This window comes from Montipora foliosa, chromosome 4 (genome assembly GCF_036669935.1).
Source record: "Montipora foliosa isolate CH-2021 chromosome 4, ASM3666993v2, whole genome shotgun sequence".
NCBI lineage: Eukaryota > Metazoa > Cnidaria > Anthozoa > Scleractinia > Acroporidae > Montipora > Montipora foliosa.
Genome location: NC_090872.1, coordinates 8804027 through 8824026, shown reverse-complemented (window position 1 = coordinate 8824026; position 20000 = coordinate 8804027). Strand labels below are relative to the sequence as shown.

Below are 20000 nucleotides of genomic sequence, written 5' to 3'. Positions count from 1 at the left end.
TCGTCAGACCAGATAAAGTGCCAAGCTTCAGAGTCCGTGGGACAAACAGACTCTGACGCTGAAGAAAGCACCAAGGAGCGCGCCTGTGACACCTTATTAATGTGCATAGTTACCACGCTGAATCAGGGCCTCAGAAATGGGGGTGGAATTGGGGACGTTCTCAGGCGGCCCTCCCTGAAGGAGAGCATGTTTGTGGGTCGCGTCGTGTATGACTTGTTATTCTTCTTCGTCGTTATCATCATCGTTTTGAACTTGATATTTGGTGTAATCATTGACACTTTTGCTGACCTGAGGAGCGAGAAACAAAATAAGGAAGAGATACTTAAAAATACGTGTTTTATTTGTGGTAAGTTATCGACTGACCACTGAACGGATTGTCATCGGTGGTCGTTCATTTAGCCAACGGAACAGTCGTTTCCGGAAGAGCGAGCCCGAACGAAGTGTTCCGAAGGTTCTTTCGCGGCCAGAAAGCGAAAAGAGTCTCTTCGTTGTACAATGTACCTCGTTCTCACGAAAATGTTTGTTTCGAAGGTTACCGTGACCTCGGATTCCACTCGACCACGATTTGTAAATAGGGAGTAAAAGTAGGGGCGACGGCAATGACAAGGCCACAAGACAATATGATTGTTTAAAAATGGGAAATAATGGTGCTGCACTTTGCGGTACGCATTTTAGCACATTTGGCAGTACTCTGCTTAAAAACCACTTGAAATCAACAGATTTGACGTAAACGTCACGGAGCATACAAACGCGAACCTCTCATTCGCCATTTGTAATCTGAAACCGCTCGTACCTACCTCGTTTTCAGGATACTTCGTCCACATTGTACGACGTGAACGAGATACTTCGCCCATAATGTACGACGTGAACGAGACGGAATAATCTCGAAAGACTTACGATAGAGCAAAAATTATGTTTCGAGGTGACGTTTTCGTCGGCGTCGTGGATCCTAACGTCCAGGTAAACGGCTTCAAACATTTCCTTTAACATCCGTTCGATTTTGTTGAATGGCGATAAACGATGTCGACTGCTGGGGTGGTTTCAACACATTATCAACATTGGATTCAAAAAAGCTTCACAAGAGGCTTGGTATTCAGTCCCAGGCTGCAGCCGTAGTTGTTACTATGGATACAGACTTGTTGCGATAGATACAAACGTGGATACGTCATTGAGAGAGCGATTAGTGCGCACGCGCATACCCAACATGTTGAAAGTGGGGTACAAAGGGGGACAAACGACTTCATCTTCTTTCAACATTCGCGAAACAAAAGAAACGTTGAATGGTTATTGAAGCAAAGTTAAAACGCTTTTAAAAGGAAAGGAACTTTATTTAAGTGTCTAGTCGTTCTAGCGCTGGAGCACCAATTGGGGACACTGTAAATTGAAATTAACAATTAAAACAAATCAAGTCAAATTTTGGTTTTTGAGGAGAGGGGGTACCGGAGTACCCGGAGAAAACCTCTCGGTGCAGAGTAGAGAATCAACAAACTCAACCCACATATGACGCCGGATCTGGGAATCGAACCCAGGCCACATTGCTGGGAGGCGAGTGCTCTCACCACTGCGCCATCCCTGCATCCTGCAACTCATTCAACTTCGATTCAACATGTTTCAACACGGTTGAAAGGGGGGAGGGGTGGGTAAACGGTTTCAGCGTCGCGGTTCAGCAAGATTGAACGGATATCGAAGCAAATGTTAAAGCTGTTTGCTCGGTCCTTTAAAGCCACTGATAACCCATGAAGTGCCTCCCGAACGTAGCCAGTATCGCGGGTAATTCACGTGTTGTGTCGTTTATTGCAGGACTTGATCGATCTGCGTTTGACAACAAAACGGTGTCTTTTGATGAGCACGTAAACTCCGAGCACAATATGTGGCATTACTTGTATTTTATTGTGCTGCTGAAAGTCAAGGACACGACCGAGTTTACTGGACCCGAGAGTTATGTCAGTCAGATGATAAAGGTACGTTAAGGCTTGCGTTACAACAGAATAGATACTACGAGGACCACGTCACCCTGCGAGCAGAGCCTCCTTTTGTCTTTTTCTTTACTGAGGAGGAGAAAAGTAGGCTCTGCCCGAATCGGGTCAACTCTTTGAAGCCGCCGCAGCCCGAACTTCTGGACTAGTCAATCTTGTTTTCTCTCGTCAAACCAGTTTTTCCAGTGCGAGCATCCGTTTTTTGACAAAACCGATGGTTATAATTGAGCCCGATGTACCATGAAAAACCAAGATGGCGGCGAGATCTGGCATAGTAGGCTTGGGTTCGAGACTGTATCCTGGCAACATGCAGCGCGTATTCAATAAAGATCTTACTCGATTTATGCAGAGCCTTTTTCGTGAACGCCAAAATCGAGCAAGCAAAAGAAAGGCTCTGCCAGCAGGGTGGGACCACGTATAAAATAAGCTCAAACTCCATAAGACTTCTGATACGACGGCCTTCTCTTTTCTTCTAAAATGCTAGATTCCTGATATGTTTTTCGCCCATCGTCCTTGACCAGAGATTTTCGAAAATTGGTTTTGAAGTAGTCTGTACTGAAATTTTTTTTCCTTTTTAAGGTGTTGATATGTGTGAGCAAACATCTTTTTCAACGGTGACGCAAAAAGCGTTTTTAGTCTGCAGATGTGAAAATGAAGGCGTTTTTAAAATAATTGGGCAAAGAGCGTTTCGTCCTGTGCATTTACGGTGTTAGAGGGGAATATCGGAGCTTGTATCCGGAAGATAGAGGACAGAACAAATGCGGGATCCCAGGTCGTAATTGTTTCCATCGTTTTAAAGCGTTAAGTGTGGATTGAAATCTTATTTAAAACATGGTGAAAACTCACTGTTTCCACCGAGAGGAAAACGAAAACTTTAAAAAGTAAATTTTTCGAACTGTAGGAAGCCAGGTGGTCGAAAATTGTGAAAATGTGAACTCTCGTTACCGACAGGCTGTCGTTTCCTCAAGAGAGTGTCTTGTGAGAGATGTGTGCATTATCTGGTGATTTAAATGGACTTATTTTGATTTTCCTTCTCGTCATTAGGAGCACAATCTTGAGTGGTTTCCACGCATGCGTGCCATGAGTCTGGCGATCGACGAAGGCGAAAGCGAACAAAACGAAATGAGAAACCTTCAGGAGAAACTGGAGAGTACGACTCGGCTGGTGTTCACCTTATCACAACAACTCAATGAACTCAAAGAACAGGTCAGTTTCAGTGCCGTTAATTAGGGAGCTTAAGCACGCGCGTTTTTGAGACGCGGACGGCAAGCCAAAGTGAGCTGTTTTCCCTTTAACTTCTCTTCACGCAACCACATTCTTATTGCTAAGTATCTTTTCTCCATTAGAGATGATTAGTATAAAAATCTGGGAGACAAGCGGAATGTTCACTTCCGCTCGCCGTCCGCTTCTCAAAAACGCGCGTGCTTAAACTCCCAAGTTGTTGCGCGTGACGCGAACAAAACAGGCGAAACGGCCGCGCAAAAACTGGGAGTGAGATTCTTGCGCGTTTTTTTATCGTGTCACGTTCTGTGGACCTTCTCGTAGTCTTTTCTTATTCGAGGACAAAACGGAAAATCAGATGAGGGAATGTCTATGGTGTGCTTTTTCCTTGATAAAGGCCTGTCGCAGAAGAGAAGAACTTCTCCAAGATCGGCTTGTCATATTCTACATGTAAGGCAAACACGCTCGATCCTGCTATATGGTTTTCCTCATCAAAACCTACCCCCAGCTAATTAAACCCAGCTGTGGTGCTGTGCTTGGGGATCGTACATTGACCGTATAGGCGGTGGCTAGCCCTTATTTCCAACAATAAGGTAAAGGTTAGCGTTATTTTTCGCATAGGGTAAATACGGCTGTTTATCCTTAGTTGGGGAAAAGAGCAAGGGACACTTCGTGACGCTTATTGAAATCGGTGTGCGTTTTCCAGGACATATCTGAAAGAAGGAGATGCATGAGAGCTTCTGTTCGAAGATGTTTGACTTCGTTATTCCAGGAAACAGGACGTCTTTTAATCCCTAATTAAGAAATGCTTTTGTGCGATTCTTTAAAAACTGATGAGTTATATATATTTTCCTTTTCTCCAGATGACAGAACAACGTAAGCAAAGGCAACGGATCGGTTTGTTGGGACCGCACTCCATCAGTGCGTTGTCGAATAATTTCACAAGCAATAACTTCAAGATTTGATAGCTCGTTGAAAACCGAAATGACGGACCGCTGTCCACAAAGAACAAGGTTACAGCACAGGAAGTAAATGATCATTGATCATCGGGAAATGAACATGCGAAAATAAGTCGTGGATTATACCCAACTTCCGTCTCCCAACTTCAGAGGAAGGTTAATAACAAACAAATTTGTTTGGACGTAATGTACTGGAATGTTATCCAGACATGTATGTATGCTGACGAACAGAATGACAGAAAAAGATAATTTCATGATAAAGTGCAACTTGCTTAGAACAGTTGTTCTTAATCATTGTTTCTAGGTATGAAATTGATGAATATTACTCTGTATCTTGTTAATTGCGCATGTAAAGACTTAATAATTGTTCATTTACTAGTTCGTGTTGTAAAAAAAACATTGACTATTTGTTCTCAGGAAAGTAATTTTAACTATTTAAGCTATTGAAGCGCGCTCTTAAAGGGCAACCATGTAAAGAACTGGCCTTATGCCTGTCCCTCAAAAGAAATTGTTCGTAGGTATTGCACAGTGGCCGTGCGGAAACTGGGGCGAGAGGCTGAGCAGCCTCTGGTCCACCGAACTTCGCAGGCCGAAAAAGCAACTTCAACTATGATATGTTTTTAAGAGAAGGAAAATCAAAATAAAAGCTGCTATTATATTTGAGCCCACGCCTCAGCGGTGTCAGTACAGAAGTAGCGAAAACGAGGCTTTCGGGTCAAAACAAGATTTCTTATAGAAGGACTGTGTGATTTCTTGACTGGTTCCTTCAATTTTTTTTCGAGTAATTTGGGGTTTGTCTGGCTTAATTTTATCGTGGAAAGTATGATATTCTCCTTGTATTTTTCTCCAGTGGAGGTGGTTATCAATTGCTGGTTTTCACTCACGTGATCAACAGCCATGTTTTTCAACGAAAACAAAAGGAAGCGTTTGCATAATAATAGAGTTAAATTCTCGGAGGATTTGGTCGGGGCACCAACATGGCCGCCTTTTCTTTGTTTAGGGCACCAACATGGCGGTCGTGACGTCATGTGAATTAGGGATTAGGGATGTAATTATTTGGTGTGCAAATAATGCTCTGATTTGCAATCCTGGCAAGACTGAGTTTGTTCATTTCTCCTCAAGGTTTACAAAGACGGAAGTATTACAAGGCATAGAAGTAAATGGAAGTGTAGTTCAATCCGTCAATTCAGTTCGTAATCTAGGTGTAGTTTTAGATAGGCATCTGAATTTTTCTTCTTATGTCAATAACATTTGTAAATCAGTTCCGCTCTCTATACGGAACAATGATAGAATACGTAAATATCTTAATCAATCTGATACTGAAACATTAGTGCATGCCTTTGTCACTTATAAGTTAGATAGTGGCAGTGCACTACTTAATGTCCTTCCTTCTAAACAAATTGAAAAGCTACAGAGAATTCAGCAGCCCGCTTAGTAACAAGGACAAAGAAGTTTGATCACATACCTCCCGTCCTTCAGGACTTACATTGGTCAACTGTTAATGACAGGATAATCTTCAAAATACTATTTATGACATTTAAAGTTCTGAGGGGCTTGGCCCCTGGTTATCTTTCTGAACTTCTCACTCCCGATAGGCCGTCCTGCAATCTAAGATCAAGTAATGCAAATATTTTCCTGCTGTTCCCAGACCTTCGGAGAGAGGGCCTTTGCGGTCGCAGCACCCAATTTATGGAACGGTCTGCCTGCCACAATCAGACACAATCAAACATTGAATCACTGTCAGTTTTTAAATGTAAAGTGAAGACATTCTTATTTAACAATTAGGTTCTTTTTATTAGCATATAGATGTGTTAACCGAAGAAATATGTGAAACTATCGAGGGCATAGAAACTCATTATTTTTTTCGCATGTCGCGCGATAAATCTATTACTCTTCTATATATCTGATCGAATGTTGACCCGAAAACCTCACTCCGTGCGCTCTAAAACGGACACCGCTGAAACTTGGGCTCAACTGTAATAACAGCTATTGCCAAGTCAAAGTTTCCATCACAGAGACTGACTTAAGGTCAGCAACCAGTACTCGGAGTTCAACAAAAGGTGTCGGTAAAGCTGCAATAGGGAGCTTTAGCAACGAGAACGTCATCTCAAAACATAAATTCGCCTTATTTTAATCACTTCATGACTAATGACAATGGTGTGGCAGTCCCTCAAGAATAAAAATTTATCTCCAAGTGCTCGCGTCGTTCATAAAACCTTAAATTTGGTTATTTCGCGTTGTTGTTTTGCTGACAACGGCAAAGAAATAGACAAAAATGAAAAACGCACGTGCAGAGCGTGCAAAGCTATTGTTTTTGCCCCCAAAATATGCACATTTGTGTGCCGTTGTCGTTGCTATCCACAGTAAGACGTCGGCTCGCAAGTCAATAGGGAGCTTACGAAACGAGGACGACGACGGCTACGAGAACTTCATTTAAAAATACGAGTTCGCGTTATTCATATCACTACGAAACTATTTCATGTCGTGTCGCGTTAAAAATGTGTAGTACCTGTCGAGGAATTAATCTGGTATGAGTGAGTTGGAAGCGTAGAGAGAGAACTGAAAATTCATCGTCATGTGCTAACGTCCTCCACAGAACCTTGAATTTGGTCATTTCACGTCGTCATTTAGGAGATGACGGCAAAGAAATGTACCAAAATGTAAAACGCACGTGCAGAGCGTGCAGAGCCATTGTTTTTGCTCACTAAACCTATTGTTTTATAGCGTCGTCGTTGCCGTCGGCGTCGTCGTTTCGTAAGCTCCCTAATCTTACGGTGGTTCCTTGACCTCAACCATTTGACTCCTAGGAGTGTTCAGCATCTAAATTCTCCTCACAGTTTCAATGAAATGTCAGTCAGACAGGTATTGAGAACGAACATAATTATCAGCTTACGATGTGTTTAGAATTGATATATAACACCAAATTTTCATGACCACCCAAAAAAGAAATCTATGGTACTAGTTAGGAGAATACACGTTTCGATCTTGGGAATGAAAGGGTTAATCAACTCGCTTCCGCATGCGGTTTCTTGTAATCTTACCCCCCTCACTCGTACTTAGACAACATTGATATCGAAGAAAATTTACGAGAGAAATTTTTGGAGTTTTGAAAAAAACGTAAGAATTTAAATTTGAACCGTGGACCATCGTAAAACAGGTCAATATCTTTGAAACTAAATCGGAAACAAAGGGAACATTTTCTGGCCGGTTTCGCCTTGAAACTTACACACTAAAGAGATAAGGTAATTTTTGTAGAAAAAAGAGGAATTTTGTATCGCTAAATTGCCTTTCTTATTTATGTATACAAGCAACAAAAGAACGGCTTGATATTAAATGGAAATTAGACATCGCTGAACTGACAGTTGTCTTCCTTGTACAGGGCTTTGTCAAAAGGGTAATCGCATTGGTGCCTTAGGCAAATGCGGATGATTTGTTAATTAACCGTGGTGTCATACAGAGCTCTGCGGTAATTAATGCAATAAAAAATGCCCAGAACTACAATGTGTCCGTTGTCCGTAACATGATAGAGGTGTTATCTGCCGTTCTTGTTTTTAATCCCCTGTAAGCATCTTTTAGGGGTTCCGTCTCTTTGTTGGTCTCCATCTTGGATAATCAGTGGTACTTGAATGAATTCAAACAAAAGCATAGCGTGAAGCGACCCCTCTTATAGCGATATTTCTTGTTCACAAACATGACGTCACATTTCTTTTGACATTGAAATTTGCCACCCACGAAACAAAAGAAGTTGTTTCTGCCGCCAATTTGGTTCTGGTTGGCGTATTAATAACAATGATAACGGAACGAGAAATGTCGCTATAGTGCGTCTTCGTGACGACAGTGGTAACGTCAAAGAAAAGGTCTCTTCGCCATTTATGCACTTTGATACGCACTCGCGGTTAGGCCATCTCGTTCGCGTCTTACAATGTGCGATAAGTATCCTAAAAATAATTTGGTACGAGCTATTTCTGTGTAAAAATAGAGACTGAAAGGATTCACATTTTTACGCTCGCGTTGTTGTCAAAGCTTCAAATTTGGTGATTTCACGTCGTTGTTGAGCAAAGTACCGCACGAATTTGTGCTAAAATGCGTGCGCACGTGCAAGCACGATTATTCTTTTCCTCTTTTAACCAATGATATTGTTGTTCCGTGACATTCTCTTTGACAACCGCGTTGTACGTATACGTAGATCTTAAAGTCCCTATTATATAATAACCCAAGTTATTCAAGGATTTTGATTGGTTCTTGCCTATGATCCATTAGAGGACAGACGCACGATTGAGATTGACGTCACCATCAGCTTTAATGCGAATAAAGTTTAATTCTTTATTATATAAAACAAATAGATTCCATGTTGCCGTGGGTCTGTTCAGTAATAGATCACAGAAGACGTCAAAATGTGGTAAGAACATCAGTGACACACTCGGCTATCGCCTCGTGTGCCACTTTTTTGTTCTTACCACATTTTGACGTCATCTGTGATCTATTACTGAACAGACGCACGGCAACATGGAATCTGTTTGTTAATTAGATCACAGAAGACGTCAAGCTGTGCAAAGAACATCATTGACACTCTACTTTTTTTATTCTTACCTAACCTCGTTTCCAGGGTGTCTCTTCTCTGCCTCCCTTTTCGTTGACGACAAGGGAGCCAGTGAAGAGACACCCTGGAAACGAGGTTGATTCTTACCACATTTTGACGTCATATGTGATCTATTACTGAACAGACGCACGGCAACGTGGAATCTATTTGTTAAATGTCAGCGCGCATCGGCGAAGTTTAAGTTTATACCCTAGTTTCAATACGGTTTCGCTCAATTTGGTTCCAGGATAGTTCAACTTTCTGAGCTAATCAGGAAACAGTTTAAAAACGTGAACTAACCATTTTCACGACGTCTTCTTTGGCGTCGGCGTCGTGGATTGTTTTGTGGTGTTGCCGTTGCGGTCGTCGTTTTTTTAAGGAGTTTGAGAAACCACGACGGCCACGGCAACGACAACGCCATAAAGCAGGAATATTACTGGTTAAAAGAGGAAAAAATGATCGTGCTGCACGTGCGGCACGCATTTTTGCACTCGTCAAAGCAACAACGTAAAATTACCAATTTTCAGGTTTTGACGACAACGTGGACAAATAACAGTGAATATCTCCTTTTCTCTATTTGCTTCAAACCCGTAAGTACCAATCTGGTTATAGCATACTGCACCCATATTGTACAACTTAAACAAGGTGGAAACATCTTGAAACACTTAGGATAGCTCAAACTAATGGTTAGAAGTGACGTTTTCGTCGCCGTAGCCGTTGTAGTTTCTTGAACTCCCTTCTATTGTTGGCTGAAATTTAGATCCAAAAGCATGTTTTGCCCCGTAGGGGACCTAGTTAAGTCTTTTCGTAAATTACCTGCCCTTTGGAAATCACTGCATAAATAAATTAATAAACGTAAACTGACAAGTGTTGATGTCTGGGGGCTCGGCGTTTTTCAGTGATTAGGGAGCTTAAGCAACGACAACGGCGACGGCAACGAGAACGTCACGAATTTGCATATTTAGTGGTTAAAAACAATAGCTTCGCACGCCTTGCACGTGCGTTTCCATTTCGTTGCCGTCGTCAGCAAAACAACAACGTGAAATAGCCAAGTTTTTGGTTTTATGAAGAACGTCAGCACTTGAGGATAAATTTTCATTTTCTCTTCTAAAATGGAATGCCGTTCCGACTGGTGTCATCTTTGAGGAATTACCACACCCTTGTCATATTAAAAACGTTGAAATAGTCACGAAGCGATCAAAATAACGCAAATTTGTGTTTTGAGATGACGTTTTCGTTGCCGTTGCCGTTGTCGTTGCTTGAGGTGCCTAATACCCGAGCAAGGAGTACGAGAAAGTAGAGATGGTATCGGGTGTTAGGATTTTGGTGCATCAGCAGTTTCGCACCTTTTTGAAATCGTTAAGATGTCTCTTGTTTAACCTTGTCCGATTCTGCGCCTACTTCTTCTTCTACTTCCTCTCCGCAGGCCTCGAAAACACCAGGAGCATTACCTTCCTTTTCGTCTTCAAACTTGCTTTCTGATAGCACTTTCCTAGATGGAAGAACTTTATAAAATGCGTCTTTCCAGTCCTTAGACTCAGTAAACTGCAACAGAATTTCAAATACGTGGTTCACGGCGAGCACCTTTCTTGAGTTGAGTTGAACAAACTCCGCGATTGGCAACTGGGCGTGCACGATCCCACGTTCGACGGCAAGATTGTAGCACAATCCCTTGTGGTGATTGTGGTCCACGAGCCCTCCGATTATGTACGCTTTTGATTGGTCAACTTCTTTCAAGACGTTCGGAGAATCAGATGTTAAATACACTATGTCTTCCGTGGCGAAAACACCACTGTAGCCCTCAGTTTTGATATGAATGTCCCACTGCTGATAATTACATTTGATTTCTTCTAATTTGGTTTTGGCTTTGGCTCCAAAACTTGTCAAATATAATTGAACTGGGTGCTGCGCTCTTCGGTTGATAGAATACACTCGCTGCACTTGTTTCAAGAGCTTCTGAAGATCTCGGTCGCTCATTAAATCGTCAAAGCTCAAGTCAATAGCGATACGAAGCGACGAAGCATCTTCGGAACTCATTGACTTAAATTTCTTCGGGAATGGACCAGAGAGGTTCACCTTTTCACCACCCTCTTCCGCTTCTTTTTCTTGTTGTAATTTTCGTTTTTCTTCCTTCTTTCTCTGCCTCTTTTCCTGTCTCTTTACCTTTCTCCGTTCCAGGAATAGCTGATGCTTCTCGAGTCTTTTCCGCTGTTTCTTGGACATACCCAACTGTTTTTCATCCTCTGTAGGTGTGTCCCCTTCCATGTTAAACTTGTAGTGCTGTGAACATTCACTTCAACAGAAATAAACAATTTTTTAAGACATTAAATTTCCTAAACCTGGGCAGATCACCATTCAATCACTTCGTCCGCCATATTGAAGATATCCCAGAACTCTTAGGGTGCATTCTTGATCCTAGGACGTCGCTGAATAAAAATTGAGCGCCTGGTAGCTAATTGCAAAGATTTTTAACGACTTTTCTTTAATTTCCAAGCAAGCCGTTTCAAACTGTGTAAAATGGCTGGAAATATCGAGCAACATATTCAAAACACCGTACTTCAAGCGGCAAAAGTGGTGGAAGATCAGGTCGATTCAGAACTTGAAAAACTCGATCGTATGACAACAGATGAAATGGAAGACCTTCGAGAGAGACGCTTGGAGCAGCTGAAAAAGTACGAACAACAAAAGCGGGAGTGGCTTCAGAAAGGGCACGGGCAATATAACGAGGTTCCAGGCGATAAAGAGTTCTTTGCCGAAACAAGAGACAGCCCAAGACTTGTTTGCCACTTCTATCGCGACAGTACGTTTCGCTGCAAGATAGTCGATAAGCACTTGGCCATCCTTGCCCCGAAGCATGTTGAGACAAAATTCCTCAAAGTGAACGCGGAACGCTGTCATTTCCTAATTGAAAAATTAAATGTGCGAGTGCTGCCAACCATTCTGTTGGTCAAAGATGGCAAATTTGTGGATCGGATCATAGGATTTGATGATCTTGGTGGCCATGATGAATTTAGCACAGAGATGATGGAATGGAGAATTGCACGTTCCGGCGTGATAAACTACAGCGGCGATCTGAGTGTACCCCCTGGTCAGGCACCTAAGAAAAGTAGCACAACAATACTGAAAAAGTCGATCCGAAGTCGCAGAGACTTGGATGACGATGAAGATTCAGATGATGATGAATAAGGTCTTTCCTTCACAAACTATTAAAAAAAACTCGAGCAGATCTTGTAAATATGATATCCACGATTGGCAAAAAGATTTACACGCAAAGTCATTAAAAGTCGAATTCAGTAGAGTGGACAGTACCGCAGCTCTATGTTTTCTCTCTAAAAGGCAAGTGCCAGCCAGAAAAACTACGAAATTTGCTGGAGATACAGCTGGTCACCATTACAATAACAATGTCATATTGTAAGACGCAGTGTTTTGCCCTTTCGTGGATTAATATGATAGTTATGGCCATGTTACATCACTTTATTATGTTATATTTGAGCACAAGTACTGTGGTACATTCCCCCTGTAGCCGGTCTCACTGCAACACCTGCCCCCAGACCAACACCTCCACATTCATTGATACTCCAAATGGACGCATCAAGAACATGGAACATGGTTTGTGCTCACTAAATCTGTGTCACAGAAACTGTTGGATGCTTTAGTGACAGATTTAGAGAAGATCTACGCTCCACAAGGCTACCAGACTCCGATCTTCCTGCTGGGTGCCATTTTGCTTCCCTGGGGCACTCAACTCAAGACATGCTGGTTTCTGTACTCCTTTCAGGTTTCAGGGATGCAACAGGCAGATGCAGTTTTAAGGCCAGGATGATTTTTAGACACCGCGCCCTACACCTGAAGGTCTCAATGTGGACTTTGGTTTTATATAAGACAGCGTGCACTGTGAATGTTGCATTTTTTGATTTTATTTGAGCATTACATTGCACACGCCTCGAAACATTTGGTTTACATTTTTATCATATCTCTCAGATAGTACGCGCGCTGTAATTGGCTAAATTAGCGGGCCATATTCTACAGTACGGCCCGCTGTACAGCCCGCTAAATTTAAAATTTCAACAAAACATCATCTAGCGAGTTTTTCATGTCATTTCTGTTGCATAAACTTGTACTGAAAACTGTTTGAATCTTGCAAGCAACTATTTCAAACTTAACAGCCAAGAAGATTTAGTTTTTGGGATTTTGGCACGGCATTCTTTGTGGCAGTTGAACCTTCCGCTTCACTTGACTAGTTTCCTTGCCCGCGCGCCGGTTAACCTCAGAGATATAATAAATATCTTACTAACCTCGTTTTCTCGGTCCGTACTGTAAGTTACGGATCCTCGTTTTTTCCCGTTGATTTATGGCCAGCGCGCTTTGCGCTTGGGCCATAAATCAATGGGAAAAAACTCGGTCTGTAACTTACAGTACGGACCTCGAACTCGGTTAGTAAGAGGTATTCAATTTCTTGTGTGCAATGTTAAACTTTCCTTAACCATTCATCCGAATTATTGCACAGCACAGTTTCTTCAAAATTTTCTTACTGTCAAAACAGTTGTCAGAGTACGACCAATGACAAACTCGTACATTTGTGGCCTTAAATTAGCTCAGTCTTGATGCCATTGCTCTTAAGATCAACATTTTAATGCGATTTCTACTTCATTCTTCTTACTCTAGACTTAATTTTGTTCATTTTTTTAAATTTTCATTCAAGATCTCCCACCATTCATGGCTGAGTATGAGGCAATATTTTGATCAAGAGTTGGTTCTCTCTGTGGAGCTCATACTTGTCCACTGCAGTGTGGTCCCCTCCCCCCTCTCCCAAAACAGTGTGTCACCATTATTATAATAATACACCTTGATACAGAGAGAAAGACTGTAGTGAGGAAAGTAGGATACAAGCAGTCCCTCGTTTGCTGCTTAGTTGGTTGCCCGTGGAGAAGACAGGCATGAGATAAAATAGCTGCGTGAAGTGTGGATTTGCTCCTTCTCAAATTCAGATTTTACACATCCAGTTGTCTTGTGCATATCTTCTCCTTAATGTGCTTGACTAACTAAGCAGTGAAAAAGGGACTGTTCGTATTCTATGAACAAAGTAAATGGAAGATACTGGAGCTAGGACACAACCCATGAATTGGTGGGGTCGTGTCTTACATAATGTAACAAGCATGTGTGAATCATTTATAACGTATGTACATGGAGTAGTAAAGGAAACTTTTGACAGTATAATGGTCAGTTGGGTGGATTAATTACCATATATGATAATAGGTAGATGGGAGGCAGTGTGGCCCAGTGGTTTGGGCGCTTGCCTTGAGATCCGTGGATCCTGGGTTCAGGATACGTTCTGACCACTTGTTGAATTTGTTCCTGGAAGTCTCTGGTTCAACTGCTCAGCTGCAATTTTAAATACCCAAATGGCTTGCCCCTGGCCAGTTGGGATTCTTAACAGTTGTTTTTGTTGTTTAATGTTCTGTCGTATCATGATTGTGTTTCATTGGCCCTGAAAAGCCCCTATGGGAAGTGGTCAATTAAGTATGTATGTATGAATAATATAACAATAATTCCTCGAGCCCGAATGGGCTCCGAGTCAATAGCCCACGAGGCCGAAGGCCGAATGGGCTATTGACTCTGAGGCCATGAGGGCGAGAGGAATAATTGTTTTAGTAAAATCCAACTAGTTGGTCAAAAAAATATCGAGACAAAACATCTTTCGCTAGTTAAAGCTAGACTTTAATCCTTTTCTGCCGCCAAAACATTACAAATATGGCTGGCGCTTTCGCTACTAGTGGGCTATAACAAATAGCCTATTAGTAGCTCAACCAATCAAAACGCAGCGTTGACCACTAGTTGGATTTTACTAAAATAATATGTCTGACCTGCTAATCGCCCTTTCTCGCCATCGGAGACTGAATTACTAAGGGCGCAGCTCATCGAGGTCGAACCAAAGGAGCTGTGCTGCCATCTAGGCGCTCGGCCCCTGAACACGACCCATGTATGACCTCAGAGCATAGCACCACAGCCTGATGGAATAGGCCGGGAGTCGATTTTGAGGAGGGAGAAAAACCGGGGGTACCCAGAGAAAAACCCTCGGAGTCAGATTGAGATTGACTGAAACTCAGCCCACATATGACCCGAGCCAGAGTTGAACCTGGGTCACAGAGGTGGGAGGCACAGTTGATGACCACTAAACCACCCTGACTTCCCCTAAGTACCACGAGACTTCACATATTGTGCTGGAATTGCATGTGGATGTTCTGGGATCAAATTCCAACTGCTTTTTGTGGTCTTGATTTCTAATATTGGCTATAAAAATATAAATCTGTAAGGTAGATTTTGAGCTAATTTTGATTTCACAATTTTTTAGTTTGCAAAAAATGTGCCTTACAGATTTTTATTTTACTTTGCATGAATGCTTAATCAGAGCCAATTTCTTATTCCTGAAATTTTGAGGGGGGGAGGGGGTGGGGGGTCATACGGGTACATTTTGAGAAAAACGTGATTTAAACTACTAGTGCCCAGTCTCTCCTGAGGTACTCGGTTGTTCATTTTGGCCATTTGTTTACGTTTAATTGTTCAATTTTCACATAGAATGGCAAAAGACTTAAGGATAAATAAGTAAATAGAGAATGAAAAACATCTTGGGACGCTATTCAAAAGAGTTAGAAGTTGGGTATTTTCCCAATAGTTTTGCATTGAACGTGCACGCGGGGCCGTACGGGCCATATGATAAAACTTCTTACTAACCGAGCGCAAGTGCGCGAGGTCCGTACAAAAACGACCGAGGGCCAATATTCCCCAGTACAGTTTGAGCTAGCTCGGTTAGTGAGTAGTTTATTATATGGCTTTTTAATTACCTTTTGCTTTGTTTTTGCAAGCCTGTAATCAGCCCGTGGGCATTACGGGAGAATAATGCCCTACAATTCAGTCACAAGTAGCCAATCAGAGCTCGTGTACTATTGTAGCCATATAATAACGTTCATTAATATATCTGTTCAATATGCAAGTTATCAAGGAGGATCCCAGATTTCAATTGTAAGGTGTGGGGATTTGTATGAAATTTTGTTGTTAGCGGGTTTAATTTCAAAAGAAAATAAACTGGCAAAGTTTTTGTTGATCAAAATAACATTTTATTTGATTCTTCTGTTATAATTCAGACTAAGGTTATGATGTAACTGTTGAAAAAGCCCGAACCCTTTAGAAGTGCTAACTTTAGGCCTAATTAGGCATAAAACAATATTGAGGCTTAACTGTTAGCACATCTAAAGGGTTTTGGCTTTTTCAACAGTTACATAACCTTGGTCTGTATTTTATCCCTGGTATGCAGTTTACACTGACCAACTCGAAAATCCAACTCGAAAATCCAACTCGAAAATCCTAACTCGAAAATCCAACTCGAAATTCTAACTTGGTAAATAGGCAACCTCTTCGGCAGGTGGATTTCACAGCAATGTTAGACGGTTAAAGTTTGTAACGGCACATGTTTTATCCCCCTCGGTCCCGGAATGACTGCATTGTCTCTCTGGTTCAATAACGGTCAAGCCTCCTTCGTGTGTGGCAATAAGGTTAGGCTTTTTAATCGAGAATTTTTTCGTATAATTATCTTTTCAAGTCTTTTAGTGGGACTCCCATACAAATCCTTATATTTTTGTTGGCTTTCCCTCACACTGAGCTTGGGGCGCCTGTGATCCTACACGACTCCCTAGCGCGTGATTTCGCCCTTCAGTTTTGTAATTTGGCTCTCACGAGTAGAGCTTTTGATTGACCACCCTCTTTTGTAACATATGAGGGGTGAGTTTTCGTAGATTTCTTTGAGCAATGGTTGTTGCTCTATTAAATGCCAGACTTTCATAGGGATTTATTTGAAATTCGTCAATGCTGGGTGGTATTGGGTAACGGAAGGCAAGATTCGTTTGCTCTCTTGCGGTTTTTGAAGGGGTGCCAGTTTCCCGTTTTTAAAGTGCACTTCTGAGAGGATCCTTTGAACAAGATTCTCTGGGTAACCTCTTTCACGTTGGCGTGATTTAAAGTTCTAGATGAGCTTTTCAAATGTTTTTTTAGAATAGTTTGTTCTGAGAAGTCTCAGAGCCTCACCTTTGCTGAAGCCTTTTTTTGACTCCCGATGGGTGCCACGAGGAGAAGTGCGTTCATTGAAATGTTTCAGTAGGTTTGACGTGTGTGCGCACATCAAGGACTGAATTGGTCTTGAATCTTTCGCCTTTGTAAATGTTTCTATATCTGAAATTTCAGCCGTTAATTTAATTGTGAGATGGTGTTTGTTTGCTTGTTCAATGAACTGCATTATCTCCTCTCTGTTTAAAGTCTAGAGGGAAAATATGTCGCCTACATATCGTTTCCAAAAGAGCGGTTTTAGTTCGCTTTGGTTTAAAATGTCTGTTTCAACCTTATCCGTGAAGACATTGGCAAAGGCGACCGCCATTTTTGTACACATGTCTGTTCCATGGGTTTTAGGTAGTGTTGACCACGTGACCATTTTCCTCACTTTTTGTAACGCCAGCTTTTCGCAGTTTGCCATTTTTAGCTTCACGGGAAGTGTTTTCATGCTAATTAGAATGTTAGGAAGAAAAGTATTCTTGTTGATGATCGTATACATCAGCACAAAGAACATATGAACAGATTCAATTACTACTAATAATGGACAATCACGCATCATTTCCAGGTTCGGGTTCAAAACTGTGGTTCTGTGATTGCGAATGCTACAATTAAGGTCAATTGGATCATCATGAAGGTTGGTGGAAAAGACTAACAAGGCGTATCGTAAATCAACTGTAGTTGTCATTGACGACGACTTTAGACATCATGTGGTGACGTCATGACCGGGACCGAGATTGGCCGATAAAAACGCTCGGGATTTCGGGCACAAGGGAATATTTTGGTCGGGATGGCGGGATTGAAGAACCCTATTGGGGACCTTCATATGCCTTCGGTGAGCAAATTCGTATGTTAATGAAACAAAATGTCAACATTAACGTCAGCAAAGATTCCATTATAATAGGTGTTTACAGGTAGTCAACACTACTAGTACGATCATTTGACGGTATCTTGTCAAAAGATTACAGAAATCATTGACGTGGCATGGGGATCATATGTTCAAAATATCTCTAGAAATTATAGATAAACTTTTTCAGGTGAGGTTGAAGCACAAAAACAGATCTTAGTTAAGCTACGTGCACTACAGAGACCCTGTACCAGTCTAAATTCAGCAGTAGGCAAACAAGTGTTCTTTAAACCGGTAATTTTAAGACTTGCTTGGTTCTGGTATTGAGTTAGTTTTAACCTTCTTCTCAACTGCTTCCATCAACTTCAATATTATCTTTTGCTTGAAAATTATTCCAGCTTCACATCCGTAGTTCTGAAATCATATTAATTTCATATACATTTACTTTTCAAGTGAAGCTATGATCCTCGCAGTTATGAACGCAATTTTTGCAATTGCGTAAAGAAGCCTGAAAAATTTAGGACTTCAACGGGGTTTGAACCCGTGACCTCGCGATACCGTTGAAGTCCTGAATTTTTCAGGCTTTTTTACGCAATTGCAAAAATTACGTTCATAACTGCGAGGATCATAGCTTCACTCAGGAGTTCTTAAAATAAATCTACTCGGGAAAGGGTTGACTCAAGGAATTAGTGGAGATAGAGGCTCCCCTTGATGGGCTCCTGCTTCACTTGATTTCATATCCGCAGGTCATATATGATCCATTTCATATATTATTTCATCGTACATTTACTTTTCTCTTTTTTTTTTTTTTTTTTTTTAACATTCTACGATGATGACGGGAAGAGCCATTAACAAAGAGAAGCCAAATTCGAAAAATTCCACTTCGGACCTGGGGTTCCTGTGACTTATTCATTTTATGCTACCCAGTGCTCTTTGCAACGATCATGAAACAAACATTTGTCACGTGTCTGTCTGTTTCGACCATTTACTGATGACCGGCACGCGCCAAAACCAAAATTCAGTCAGGTATCAGACTGTTTTTCTTACTACGTAGGGGTCTACGTGCATCGTAAATATGTAAAATCTGCTGTTATGGTTCGGATAGCCTCCATCAGAAAGCCTGAGTCTACAGACGAGAGCTTTTGCTGCCTTACGAAGCCAGATAACTTCGTAGATTCTTCGTTCCGATTCAACCAACCTGGACGCGTTTGACGGATAATGTAAGCACCTGGTACCATATACTTGCATGATCAAAGATCTCAGCTCGTTTACAAGCGTTTAGGTCAAAGGAATTGTCCTTCATGCTTCTTGGAGGTTGTTTTGAAAATCTTTAACCGTGATTTGTTTGGTCGATCTGAGTTGCTTTAAGATTTGAGCAGAGTTAGTCTCAATGCATTCAATTCTTCTGTTGCGGTACTAAGTAGCTACGTACAAGATTTGAATTTTCAAATTCTTGGTTGGCATTTCATTAAGCGTATCCTCTTCTGAGTTTCTAGGACTGCACAGCACAAAAGCAGTAGAATTATAGCTTGCTTACTGTAATTTCATGTGACATTTACAAATAGTGTATTTAGAATCATTCGTGGTAAATCACTTCCCTTCCCTTTTGATCAACAGGTCGTTTCCATTTTTTGGGGTAATGGCTGATTTTTTTTCGTTACATCTTTTCTGGTAATCGCGAATTAAAACATGGCAATTGTCCACAATTTCTTTTCATAGTTTTTTTAAACCGGCTGACTATCTTTATCCTCCGTAGACCGAGATTTATAGATCTTAAAATGAGCATAATTCTATATTTTTGACAATCCTTAGGAATTTTGACCTTAGCTGAATTGGTGTTATTTTTTTCTGATTTCTCCCAAATGTGTTGTTTTATGATCCTTGCTATCTTATTTTAACTAGATAACAATTTTATGAAATAATTGTATTTTAAGTAAGAGCTGAACATATTTTTAAAGCGTTTACTGTATTTTTGGTTACGATCACATTAACTCTCAAGTTGAAAAGAGCCTTTGCCCCTCCTGTGTTATTGGTCCAAGCTTTCGCCGATTGCTGAGGAAGTCGGTTTGGTGCGCTCGCTATTTTTCGCTTATTTGGACCGTGATGAGGCTCTGTCTTGCACTTAAGACAACTAGATTTACAGCAAAGAATTATGAAAACACTTTCTCGAACTTATGGAACTAGACGACGGTAAGATTTGTCGCTGTGTGTCTTCCAACTTTCGCTTTGTTATGCAGTGTGTCTGAGCCATAGAACTGGAGCGATGTTTGGACGATATTTTTTAAGAATTTTCCTTCATTCAGCCTCCAAATTATCACAGA

At 41.3% G+C, this 20000-nt stretch overlaps 4 protein-coding genes across 6 annotated transcripts in view; 3 read left to right on the top strand and 1 right to left on the bottom strand.

Annotated features, from left to right (window-relative positions):
• Positions 1 to 7505, top strand: part of LOC137999735 (inositol 1,4,5-trisphosphate receptor-like) — an 84356-nt gene extending 76851 nt beyond the window's left edge. Inside the window, exons 52-57 of the mRNA XM_068845612.1 lie at positions 1 to 346; positions 1801 to 1961; positions 3021 to 3182; positions 4061 to 5055; positions 5157 to 6538; positions 6916 to 7505. The exon at positions 1 to 346 is cut by the window's left edge and continues 23 nt beyond it. Of these exons, the coding sequence (XP_068701713.1) occupies positions 1 to 346; positions 1801 to 1961; positions 3021 to 3182; positions 4061 to 4162 (771 nt within the window). The 3' untranslated portion in view covers positions 4163 to 5055; positions 5157 to 6538; positions 6916 to 7505. The remainder of the gene's footprint in view (positions 347 to 1800; positions 1962 to 3020; positions 3183 to 4060; positions 5056 to 5156; positions 6539 to 6915) is intronic.
• A 2455-nt stretch (positions 7506 to 9960) lies between these two features.
• Positions 9961 to 11111, bottom strand: LOC137999738 (tRNA methyltransferase 10 homolog A-like). Its single transcript, XM_068845615.1, has one exon. The coding sequence runs from the start codon at positions 10998 to 11000 to the stop codon at positions 10095 to 10097; it is 906 nt and encodes a 301-aa protein (XP_068701716.1). The 5' UTR covers positions 11001 to 11111; the 3' UTR covers positions 9961 to 10094.
• A 58-nt stretch (positions 11112 to 11169) lies between these two features.
• Positions 11170 to 13942, top strand: LOC137999739 (thioredoxin domain-containing protein 9-like). Its single transcript, XM_068845616.1, has one exon. It carries the CDS (start codon positions 11253 to 11255, stop codon positions 11919 to 11921), a length of 669 nt encoding a protein of 222 aa, XP_068701717.1. The 5' UTR covers positions 11170 to 11252; the 3' UTR covers positions 11922 to 13942.
• A 4410-nt stretch (positions 13943 to 18352) lies between these two features.
• LOC137999734 (protein cramped-like) overlaps positions 18353 to 20000 on the top strand; it is a 13586-nt gene continuing 11938 nt past the window's right edge. The window contains exon 1 of one of the 3 annotated variants that reach the window (XM_068845610.1): positions 18353 to 18899. In XM_068845610.1, the coding sequence (XP_068701711.1) occupies positions 18898 to 18899 (2 nt within the window). In that variant the 5' untranslated portion in view covers positions 18353 to 18897. Of the gene's footprint in view, positions 18900 to 19707; positions 19870 to 20000 lie in introns of those variants that run through there. The other 2 variants (XM_068845608.1, XM_068845611.1) reach the window with 2 other exon arrangements.